At 37.6% G+C, this 12579-nt stretch overlaps 1 protein-coding gene across 8 annotated transcripts in view; it reads left to right on the top strand.

Moving 5' to 3' along the window:
• Positions 1-12579, top strand: part of SULF2 (sulfatase 2) — a 159253-nt gene that overhangs the window by 103745 nt on the left and 42929 nt on the right. For all 8 annotated transcript variants that reach the window (XM_048072465.2, XM_048072469.2, XM_048072467.2 and 5 more), the window contains one exon: positions 11737-11888. In XM_048072465.2, coding sequence (XP_047928422.2) covers positions 11737-11888 — 152 coding nt within the window. The remainder of the gene's footprint in view (positions 1-11736; positions 11889-12579) is intronic.

Consider the following 12579-nt stretch of genomic DNA (forward strand, 5'->3'; position numbering starts at 1 on the left):
TTTCCCTCCGTTTATCATTCCTGGCACTAATACCAGTGATCATATGAATACCACACCAAGGTTAATGTTTTATTCTTCACAGATCATTTGTTTTGTGTTTGCTGATATTTGTCTGTTGTAATAATTTTTATATTTAGTGACTATATTTTGAGCACTTGCAAGTTCAACCAACTTCCACAGCTTTTGCAGGTGTCCTGGTATTCATGTGTTATATTTTTTACATAAAGTTACTGTTTACATGTAGGCCCAAGATCTTCCTGAATCTCTATTCTATTTTCAGTCTGGTTCTGTTAATTTGCAAGCTAAATGTGTTGGAACATGCAGAAATAGTACTTTTGTAATTACAAAGCAATCTTCAGGTGTAAAGGAGATTTTCATGTAGCTATCACGTAGTTAAACGTGATATATTATAAAAATTTAAATGGATATTGCCATTACTAAACGTTTGTGTTAATTTTTGGTCTCTGATTAAAATCTTGTGTTAACCACTGTGAGGGATCTGTAAGAAGGTATTTCTTTTACAAGTTTTTTTCAAATATCAGATTTACCTGTTTCAGAAACACAGTTTCAAAAGTAACTCGCAAGTAGAATATTTTGGACGTTATGAATACATTCTCTGACGTGGCGAATCCTTGAATGTGACTGCAGTAAACAAAAGAAGGTGGGGAGAGCACTGGAGTTAATTTGTAGATTTTATCTATTTATTTTGAGTTCCATGGTATTACTGGTTTACCCTGGAAACACAGTTTAGCTTCTTACTTCTTTTTTTTGAAGAAGAAGAAAAGGAGGCCATGATTAATAAAGTCTTCTCAGGTTTGCTTTTATATGTAAGTTCACAACTCTGGAATGAGAAGGCTGTCATTTTGGGAGAAAGGTTGGTTTTGTTTTTTTTCTTAATTCATAAGCCAGGCCTTCTTCCTGTATTTCCCTTTTCTTGTTTAAACCTAAAAGAAGAAACTGTACTCTCCTACTCCATTTAAGCTTCCATCATTTTTTCCCCCTTTTCTGCCACTCATTTCACATCTCCTTGCCCGTTTCTCTATTCATGGTGATCTCCGTGTTTTGTTCTATCTCAAAAGATGATTCTGCTGTGAGTGTTCATCCTGCAATGTAATATTTCTTCTGTGGCAGTGGCATTTGTGGTTTGGATCTATATAGACTTGTGCTACTGCTGGCACCTTTGGGTGCAGGTGGTATGCAGGCAGGAAGAGATCAGTGTGGTGTGGGATTCTCCTCCACATGTTGCAAGTAAAAAAAATATGATAATAATGGAAAAGGTGTGGCTTTCCTGTAAATTGTTCTTAGTTTCAGCCTTGGTTGCCAGTTTTATATCATTCAACCTTGGTACTTTACAAAGTTTTACCTACCTTGTTAGGCACTGGACTTGGCAGAACAGAGGTGAAAGTAAGAGGCTGAGCTCAAGGGAATTTCTGTCTTCAGCTTTAACAGTCAGGATTTCAGCAATCGTGCAAGACTCACTGTCACTTCATGTGAATCAATTAAAATAAATATTACAACAAGGCAAAGGGCTGGCTTTTCCTCCTACAAAGGAAGCCATTAAGGCAGTCGGCGTTACAGGTATGTCTTCCTCTGCTTTAACCTTTCTCACAATCTTAAAAAATGCCAGTGTCGTGAATAACAACTAAAGGACTGTATTCTCATTACATAGCCAGTACGTGTAGACACTAAATCCCTAATCTCAGTACATTAAACAGTCAATCCTGTTTTTAAGAGCTTCTCACATCATTGTCCTACTACATATCATGGAGAATCAGGAAAGAAGAACAATTTACTTAAATAAATCAAGTCATTTGATTAATTCATCTTTAGAAAAGTCCATGTAAGCAACATCTGAATCATCAGTAACTTAAAAGAGTGGTCACTGGTACTTCAGCTTGGAGCAACAGATGATTAAGATGGAAAAGAAAGAGATCCTGTGACAAACGTTTCTGAATGTGAGAGGATTTCTTTGCCAAAGGTTCCTGTGTAAACATTTACAGCAAAAATGTTCAGTTTTCCAAGAATATACGTAGCTCTTTCTATGAGTCATCTTTTAAAATGCACAAGGTATTGTTGCATGCTTGTTTCCTGCAACAACAAATACCGTTATATTTTATTGGAATACAGATTTAAATTTTCCCTTGGACATTACTTAATGAGAAAAGCTTCTCTTTTCCATTTGCCTGGCTGGCTGAACGATTAGGTCTTAAAGTTAGTGACTGATTCCAGAATACTTTGTCAGCCTTATCTGCAGTCAGGAAATGAAAATACATACTTACTTTATTAAATTCAACAGAATTAGGGATGGTGGGCCAAATTCAAACTGGCAAAAGGACACTTGTGCTTCAGTGACTCTTTGTGAGAGTTTTATTAGTTTATGTTAGGGCTTAATGTGGCACAGTATGCAGCAAATGTAATACATGTTTTGGCTAACTTACCATCTTCATTCCTGTTGAGCAGTACCCTACAGTACAGCTAACCCCATTCAGTAAATTAACCTGTTAAAGAAGGAAAAAGCTACTTGTTGTGTGGTAATATGTAAATATCTCACTCTGATGGAAGGCTACACTTGAATTATGCGAAGAAGGCACAAAATATGTGCCATTTTGCACTATTTGTGTATTTTGAACCTAGAGAAAAGTCATGGCTGAAGGTCCGTCTCTGCCATAATAATAAATTTCTTGGGAATAAGAGTAATAATCATTCTTACCACTTTCACAGGGCTTTACAGTAATTAACTAATGAATTCATTAAAATTCAGTGACAGTCTTTCATTTCCTCCCTTTAATATTTAGACTAAGATGATACCGTGGTCAACTGCATTCAAATAATTATTTTTCCACTTCACCGTCTGAGCCTGTGACATTTTAAAGTGATTTTAACATTAAATGGTAAGATAGAGGAGAAAGGCTATTGGTAAATGTTCATTAAAGGACGAATGAACATGAAAAATATGTGACCAGATGTTAATATCTTTATACGTGCCAGGAGAAAAGTACTGATTATCAGCTGGCTGCTGCAGAATTTTCTCTGCACAATAGCTGAACTACAGAAATACTTAGAAGCTTAACTGAAGTTGCTCTCTGTGTATAATTGCTTGGTAGGGAACAACTGGTAAAGTGAAGAGTCAAATTGTAAATAGAGAGTAGTGAAATACTTTCTGCAAGGTCACGTGCAGGTAAAGAGCAACATTAAGAAGAGATGCAAGTTTTCATTCGCACCCTAGTGCCCTAGCCACTGTGCCATGCTGCACTTCTCTGTCATCTTACATGCATATAAAGAAAACAGGTTGTCCAAGTCAAAATGACATCCATATGCAGGATGGCTGATGAAGAACTGAAGGCCATCTTTTAAAATAATGACTAAGTGAATTAGGAGTCAGGCTTGATTTTTAGATATGATTTGCATAATTAGGAACTGAAGTGTTACAATATTCACCTCTAAGACATCTCAGTGACTTTTGAAAAATGGATATCAGGTTTCTGAATTATTTAACTTGAAGATAAATTGGTTCCCTTAGATCTTCTCTTTGTATATAAACAAAAAGGGCTGTCAAATAATATCTGTTATGGGGTTTAAGGCCATTAGACTTGAAAACTGTGTGAAAGAAAGCTTCAGCCTACTGGATATATCATGATAGCTGTTAGTACAAAGGGAAACCAAGAACCTCTGCTGGAAAGGATGTAAGAAGAGTCCTGACGCATAGACCCAAACCAATGACTCTACCCATGTTACTTCTTCTGTCTGACTTGGTCATTCGTAGTGAATTGTTGAGTTGGAATATCCTGCAAATGTTTTGGAGAATGACACTTCAAAACAAAAGTTATTTCTAAGTTTCCTACCTCATGTATGTTAAAGACTTTTGTCTCCCAGCTCTAACTTCACGTCTGTGCTATCAGTTGGTTTTGAATCAAGCACGCATATATCTTCTCCCTCTGTTTCTATGAATTGAGTTCAATGCCTCAGTAATTTAACTTTAAACATATTATAATGTATGATACCTTCAAGTGGGAACACACGAGGTAGAGTTGTGGTCTCCTGAGGTTTATGCAGAGGTTGTACAAACGGCACTCATCTATACAGCTGCTATTACACCATCTGTCTTTTGCATGTAGCTTTATATTATATTTTAACCATCCTGAAGCGAGGAATAGTTGTGCTTCAGTGAATAAAGTCACTGAGTAAAATCCACAAGATAGCCTGCAATCAAATATAACCTTCCAGGAGTCCAAGATGAATGCATCCACAACTACAGAAATAAGCCAGTGTCTGTGGCTCCCTTCTTTCCAGGCATATTTTATTCCCCACTGCCCTCTCTCTTATTTTATCCCCTTGTCTCTTTTCAACACAAAATGTTGTAGATTTTGAAAAACAGCTCATCTTCCCCCCCCCCCCCCACTATAATGTACTCTTCTGATAGGATGCCAATTGGAATTGTAATACTGTAAGTGTATTACACCGAAGTGTAATACTTTGTTATACTGATACATCATTTCAAGCAAGAAGCAATTCATAGCTTGATACTACTTCAGAAGTAGGATTACCATTTCATAGCATTCAGAATAGCTAAAAGCTAAATAGAATATTTGCACATTTGAAAATATTTTTAAAATCTTTGTTAGTTTACTTACTAAGCCAATAGGTTCCCTTACTTTTTAAGTTCTTCATCTTCCTAGGCAGAATGACTTCTTTCAGTGCTGTGTTCAACATCAGGTAGCATAGTAGCCAAAAATGAGAAGAGGTTCCCTCGTTTTCTCACTCCAGTTTAATATCTTGTTGTTCGTCCAGCTAGCCATTTAGGCCTTGTGGCATCTTCTCGCATTGTTTTTCTCTGTTTTTCTAGAATGCTGTTTTTTGATTTAATTAAATTTAACTTAATAACATTTATTGAATACAGTTGTCCTAAGCTGGTCTTCACTTTATGCCCAGAGATGTGAGTGTCCCATTGGCCCACATTATACACTTGCCCAGTAGGGCAACAATCCGCAAGTCAGTGGGCAGCAGAAAAGCTCAGTGGTACAAGAGTTCATAGAACAGTAAGCTGCATGTCATCTTTTAATAAGTGCATAGCAGAACATTGATAACTTCAAAGGCTGGTCAAGTTAGAGATAATATTACTTGCCATCCTCATATGTATGTTATGCACAGGAGGCCTATGTACATTTATGAGACAGATGCGTTTAAGGATAGTAAGATGTGACTGGTTATTTAAAAAGAAAAAAAAATCAGATTTATTTTTTGTGAAAGATAAAAGGTGAAGGTAAAGAAAGTAAACTACTATAGAAGCTAAATTTCTTCTCTTTTGGAGAGTATCTTGATGAAAGGAATTTTGTGGTTATATTGAAACGGGGATGGACTTTTCCCCTAATTGAATTTGGTAAGACTATTATTTATGAACTAATGTTTTTAGTAATGTTCTTCCAAGTCTATTGCTAGGTGGAAGAAAACAGGCTGTGTTGAAATACAGCAATTATTTCTTCTTGCACAGTATATCGCAGTAGCTCCCTGGAACCAGGCAAGCAGGCGGCAGTATGATGAGAGGAGGATAAACTAAAGGTTAGGATTATCTGTGGGTATGGAACATGAAAGAAGGGTGTGATACCAATGGTAAATCTTCAACAAAATGTCTCATCGTTGTGGTGGGTTTGACATTGGGAAAGATTTTTGAAATCTGAATGATTAGGCTTGGCCATCAAGGAGGGAGCAAACTGTCGAGCGATAGTGAGCTGTGTGGCAGAGCAGCGCTCTGAACCATGTAGCCATCAAACTCCCTTCTCTTGCACTGCCTATTATAGGAAATGGCGCTGTTGCGATACACTAAGTCATCTTGTGCTGAATTACAGTAAAGATTGATGATTTGAACGTTGCCATTTCTAGATTTTTTTTCCTTTAACTTTCAGAGAGCGTGAGATAACTGTTCAGAAAGATATTTATGCCTTACAATTCTGGTTCTGCTTAAACTTTTGTAAGCTGTGCCATAGGAATTAATGAAAGGGAGCTTTGGCCAAGTGACTCCATGGGGAATTTGTTCACCTGAGAAAGACTTGCAAGACTTGGATTGTTATCAGCATTCTTCTATTTGGTTCCTGATTGACCGTTTCAAAATATTTGGTTTGAGACCTTTTGTTTTACTTGGCTTCATCTGCTCCCCTTCTGCCAATTCCCGATTCATTAAATAGATCTTGGCACTGATCCTTGGGCACAACTGAAAATGTACGATGCAAATTCAGGAAGAGGAACAAAGGTGTCACAAAGATTACTCTGAATTCACTTTGTCCTGCTAGATATCGTGCTAGTCCCCTAGAAAAATAAGAAAGTCTGCAGGCTATTCTAATTGCACTGGTTACCAATCACTGTACAACATGGTTCTTATAGCTATTATGATGATCATAATCAAGAGCTACTCATTTTTGGAAGATACAGTCAGCTATTTTAATACCTAATGAGAACTGATGTCTCCTAAAAATCTCTCCTATGGGATGAGATTTCATAGTAAATTACAGAATTTTATCTCAGTACCCCTATCTTTCTTCTGCTGTAAATCCATTAATTTCACTGGGTTGATTGCATTACACGTTGTCAGTTTAAGAGTGTATTTGGCCATGATGTGAAGGCAGAGTTGAATTGACCTTTGGGCTTATTGCTCATTATATGTGTACTTAGCCATGCTGAGAGTGCTTTCTCATCCGCTTTCCTCTGATTGTCTTTTAGAGGACAAAAAGTACTGAAAATAATTTTTGCTAGATATACAGCGAAAATAAGATCAGAAATACCCCTTCCCATCCAAAACTAAAGAATTGTTCAACTGTAGCTAATTGTTCAACTTTGAGCTGGGAAAAACTAGTAGCAGATACAGAGGTAAAAGGTTTTTGAGGCGTAGACAAATCCTTATACGTAACTGTAAGATTCACAACTCAAAACCTTAGTTAATATGTGGAAGGCTGGCTGCTAAACTATGTGCTGTCAGAAAAACAGTGCTTAAAGTATTTCTTTGAAGTACTTAATGTACTGTATTCATGTTTAAAAGTAAAGGGTCAATGGCTTAAAATGTGAGTTTAACTTCCCAGTCACAGTGATAAGTGCAGCTTAATGGGGTACTAATAACTGGATCAAGCTAAGTAGCATGGATGATATGAAGAGAAGACCCCAGAAGGACAGATGGGTAATATAAATTCGGAGCTTACAGTCTAGGAGTAACAAAAGATTAATTTTACTTTTTCTCAGCTTCAGGATTTATTATGAGAGCACAAGCATTTACAAATATCCTCCTAAATGCTAAAGTCCTGGAACGAAGTAAATTTGACTGAAGATCGGCCTAGTAAGTCACCTAGCTGATGACAGGATAGTTCAGGTTGGAAGGGAGCACTGTTGTCCAACCACATACCCAAAGCCTGTGCCAGGCCATGTTGCTGAGTGCTTTAGCCAGCCTAGTCTTGAAAAACACAGAGGATGGGAACTGCACGGTCATTTTGAGTAACCTGTTTCAATGTTTGACTGTTCTCTCATTTTTTTTTTATATTCAGGCTGAACCTCACTTGTTTCAATTTATCACAGTTACTTCTCCTACCATGCACCACTGTGAAGAGCCTGGCTCTCTCTTCTCCATAACCTCCTCACAGGTGAGGAGCTTATTAGGACCTCCTGAGGCCAGGCTAGCATTGCTCCTTGGAGGGTATCTTTCCAGTGTGTAGCTTGTCTCGTCCTTAAGGACTGCAAGAGTTTTGGTTTTCACTGCTTCCTAACAGAATGTAACATATCACTGTCGGGAAGCTATTACCAGTATGCCTTTTGTACATTCCTTTTTTGATTTCATCTTCTTACCTTATTTTAAAAGCACATGAACACCATGATCATATTGTTAAACAGGTCCCTAGCGGAACAGGGAAGTGATCTTGGCCAGTGGGTAACGGAACGGTGCGTAACAGAAGGCTGACTAGGGTCAGAATCAGACCTGAACTGCCAAACTGAGGAAACTGAGTGAAAGCCTGAAATTCTGTGTCTAATTCTGATCTTCTGGCAGTTCTGCACTGGAGAATCTCTGTTGACTTGTGCTGCATTCCCCTTTCTAGTGTGGGAGCCAAAAAAGTTCTGTTCTGATTGCCAACATTGGGCATTCTGTATGGAATGAAAAGAGACAAATGATGCCCTGCACTGTTTTATTGATGCATCAGTAGGATGAAATGTCTTAATTTTCAGTGTAATGCAAAGTTTTATGAATATCCTTTGTAGAGGTATTTAAGTCTTGTTAAGTGTTTTTAGGTAGGTATTAAAAAAAGTAGCAGAATGTTTTTGTTGGTTTTTTTTTTGGTTGTTGTTTGGTTTTTGTGGGGGTTTTTTTTTTGTTTGTTTTTTAAATAAACTTGCAGAGTTTGGTAGCTTAGGGTGGATGGTAAAACTAGCCTGAGCATTTCCAGTGGTGGTAACTGGTGCCTTTGGGAGCATTTTTGAGACCAAGATGTCTGGTCTTTCAATTATGCTTTTATACTACATTTGGCAATACGTTAGCTGTGCTTTCTAAGCAGTGAGCTGTGGCCCTGGTATACCTGCAGTGGCATTTCATTCAGAGCAGACCTTTGTGTTAATTGATAGCATGGGGCAAATTCTTGCATGTGTGATTCTCTTCCTTACAGGAAGAGTTTATAAAACAAAACAAAACCTCTTGTGAAAAAAGATCTACTGTATACTAAAGAATTTTCCAGGTGCTTATCATCGAAGGGTGAGACTCTGAGAAATGAACTTTGAAAGGTTATGAACCCTTGAGGAAATGGTAATAGTGTACAAAGGACTCACTTCTGTTGTATCCTGTTCCATGGGGTCTGAGGAGAAACTGTGTTGTATGGTAGTGAATGCGAAGGGAGATCACATTCTTGATGCATTTATTAAAAACGGTTGCTTGGGTGTTTTTTAATGATCCTTTCCTAGACTGGATAGAGGAACATGGCTGAGCATATCAAACAGCAGTCTCTGAGGATGTTTGTTAATGAAATCTTGGAGCGGTTTGCAATTGGATGTACCAAAGGCATGTGTACGCTATTGAGCAGATGTCTCTGGCGGTGAACTAATCTGATGAGGGGAAAAAATGTTAGAGAGAATCTTTACAATCCAAAATCAAAATCCTTCACCAGCATCAGGAGAGCTTTTTTGTAACCCAGTATTTTGTAGTACAGAGAAGTGATTAACAGTTTTTGAGTAACAAGTGTTTGAAAGGCTCAGATGGAGGGAGGAGGGGAAAAAGATGTGCAGTGGAAGATTGGAAACAACAGAGAAAATTATTTAAAGCACTTGACTTCCATGAAGGAGTATAAAGACATCCTGAATGTACAATGGAGGTTATGCGAAAGGTGCTGGAGGAAGCTTCCGCCAGACTTGCCTTTAATGCCTCTGCAGAATAACAATGAAGTAATTCTCTACAGAATGCCTCTTTCCTGAATTCTTCAGCCATACATTTTAGGAACTGATTGCTTTCTGTGAGCAAAAATGCCAAATGTATCTGTTTGGATGATAATAGGTTGCTTGGGGGACAAGAGACTTTGGACTGCCTTGTGCATACCTGCTGATGCAGACAGTGGCCAGTGTTTCAATCCTTTACTCCTTGTTACCAAGGCAAGAAAAAATGTTCATCTGCATTGTTTAATTCCCCACAATCGCTATGAGTTGCCTTTTATTCTTTAAAAATAAGAAATAATTCATAAAGCCAAAAGTATATACTGTACAAATACAGTCCCTGAGTAATGCAATAGCTTTTATCTACAGTGGGGTAGCTACTGCTTTGTTTGTTGCTTCAGGTTTACTTAGCTTGGTTAAAGAAGACATTAGGAGGTAGTTCAGGACAGTGAAACAGGAATTCTTCTCTGCAGCATGCTTCTCAGTTAACCCCTTTGTAAGTGGCTCATCTGTAAAATAACGCAACACCTTACCTGCTTTTGCAAAATACGTAGGATTAGAATACTTAGAAATTCAAGGATCTTATTAATTGTGTCTCAATACATGTGCCCTTCACATCTTCTGTGATACAGATCCTAATTTTGTCAACACCTCTATCTCTTTCAAACACTTTGAAAGTTCTCAAACATTCCCTTTCTTGTGGCTCACCTAAAACATTAATTGAATGCATTTAAATTTGTTTGGGGAGATGATTCAAAACATGATTTTGAATTCTACCTAGGCACTTCGAGCTGGGTCTCATGGCCATTCAGTGCACAGCATACTTACTCCCTGTATTCCATTGTATTGTATTATTATGTATTATAATATTGCTTAGGTCATGTTTCCCATCTTTATAGAAAAGAAAATCACTATCTGGTAGTGATACAGAGCTCTCTCATGTACCATATATCATGGTTTCCACTGTTCTCATTGTGTGTATCTTTCAGACAGATTCAGCCTACTACAAATAGACACAGGTCCTTGACTTCACTCAAGGCCCTTTTTACAGTGACTGAACACCAATTCTGTGCTTTCCACAGCCTTGCTCCCTGCATGTATATAAGTACAAGAAGGCACAGTATCAGATGCTGTGGGCTGCAAACTTAAAAAAAAAAATCTATAAGAATCTGGGAGCTGAGAATTGTGTGCTCCTATCCCCTCGACTTTGCGAGGAGCTTTAATCTGAGGTTAAGATCAGAGTCTCAGGTACTCTGTTGTCCTTACAGAAGCACAGATGTTTGCTGGTAGATTGTCAGCATGAGGTGCTGCAGCACTACGTGCTTCTGGATTAAAAATATTTGTAATGTCAAGTGGAACAAATGTAAAGATCTTTGTGCTGGTCGCTGCGATAGTGCTAACTTGGATTGCCAGACCCTTCAGAAATTGAGATGTGAGTTCTGACATGAAAAACTCAGGTCCTGAATTGCTTTGCAATCCACAGGTGTGAGAGCAGAATTTTCCCTCTAAGCTTTAAAAAAATTAGGTGGAGGAATGGGGTGTAATTTATCCTGCAGTTGCATAGTGATGATATAACATGAAGTAATACTGAAAAAAATGTACTGCTAATTTTGATTTTTTTCTGGAATAGCATGGAAGTGTCACTGGATACATCATATCCTTTAGAAAATGTGTTCTTATATAATTCTAACAATTTCTGTTTTTCTTAACCATTTTATGGAAAATAATTAGCATCTGTACACTTGCAGTTTACAGTTTAGCAAGGCTAGCATATACATAGCTCTTGTGGGAGGATCATTCAAACGTCTACACTGTGTTGGAATCCTTGCACTTATTCTGCTGTTTCATTTCCTCTATACAGCAAGTTTAAAATCTCATTATCTTTACAGTCCCCATTTGTCTTCATTTCTCCTGAGCCAGCCTCCTGTTGGTGACCTCAGCGCTTCTGATTGTTCCAGAAGTGGAGATGGCATAAGTGGGTGTAACTAAAATGAAAAATGTAGCTAAATTGGGTGATTCAGAGTAGGATGAGATAATGTGGCAACTGATACTATTTTAAGCATTTTCTGTTTTGTTCATCTAAGTCTGAATGTATCAGCCCCTAAATAAAATGTGGTAATTGTAGTGCAGTGTGTCTCATGTACTCAGGTTGTAAATCAAAAGATATGTGTTATGGAGCTCTGAAATAAAGAAACAAAGGCAAAATCGTAACTTATCTATTACCTTATGTGTGTCTGGATGAAGAAAATGTTTCAGTCAGATGAGACGGATATGAAAGAATATAGTTAAAAACAGTATCTTTGAGGTGTTTGTTGTACCTTCTTACTGCACTTCTGCTTTCTCTACCCCTAGCTTTCTTTGGAAAGTACCTTAATGAATACAATGGTTCCTATGTGCCTCCTGGCTGGAAAGAATGGGTTGGATTACTTAAAAATTCTCGATTTTACAACTACACACTCTGTAGAAATGGAGTGAAGGAGAAACATGGATTTGACTACTCCAGGGTAGGTCTTACCGATTTATTTCTATTTCTTTAATATTTGAGTGTGACTGCAAGAAAGCTATGATTTATGGTTTCAGTCTAATTAAAGAATTCTCTTCATACTTTAAAGCTGCTCTGTGTTACATTAGCTACAATGCAGTAGGCTCCGTGTTTGGACTTTCTGTTATCTTCCATTCCATGTGGGTCATGTTACTGAAAACATTGTTAGCAGAAATAGAAACAAACAAAACATCCTGAGACTGTTAATGTGTGTTATGAGCTGCAGATGTGAAAACGGATTTAAATGCTGCATGACAACTATTTTTCGTCTTTGTACTATAATTATGGTGTGCTAAATCCGATTGTCATCTACTCCCCTGGTATAGAACTGATTTCAGTGGAGTTGCACAAGCGTAAATGAGATAAGAATCCAGTTCCCTCCAGCTAGAGCCATCTTTTTGTGTTAAAGGAACTTGTTTCACAGCCAGATGAGGAGAATTCATAGTGTCTTGGTATATCTTATGTTAATTCTGACTTCACTGTCTGAATGAAGGCAGAATTTAATTATTAAATGTATATCTTGATGTATTGTTAGAGGTGTGTATGTTCCTAATATACTTCCAAGGATATTGTACTGTGGCCAAACTTACTAAAATACTTGATAATTATTGTGAAATATAATGTCATCCTGTGTCACCCCTCCATCTAGCACT

Source organism: Anser cygnoides, chromosome 16 (genome assembly GCF_040182565.1).
Source record: "Anser cygnoides isolate HZ-2024a breed goose chromosome 16, Taihu_goose_T2T_genome, whole genome shotgun sequence".
Lineage (NCBI taxonomy): Eukaryota > Metazoa > Chordata > Aves > Anseriformes > Anatidae > Anser > Anser cygnoides.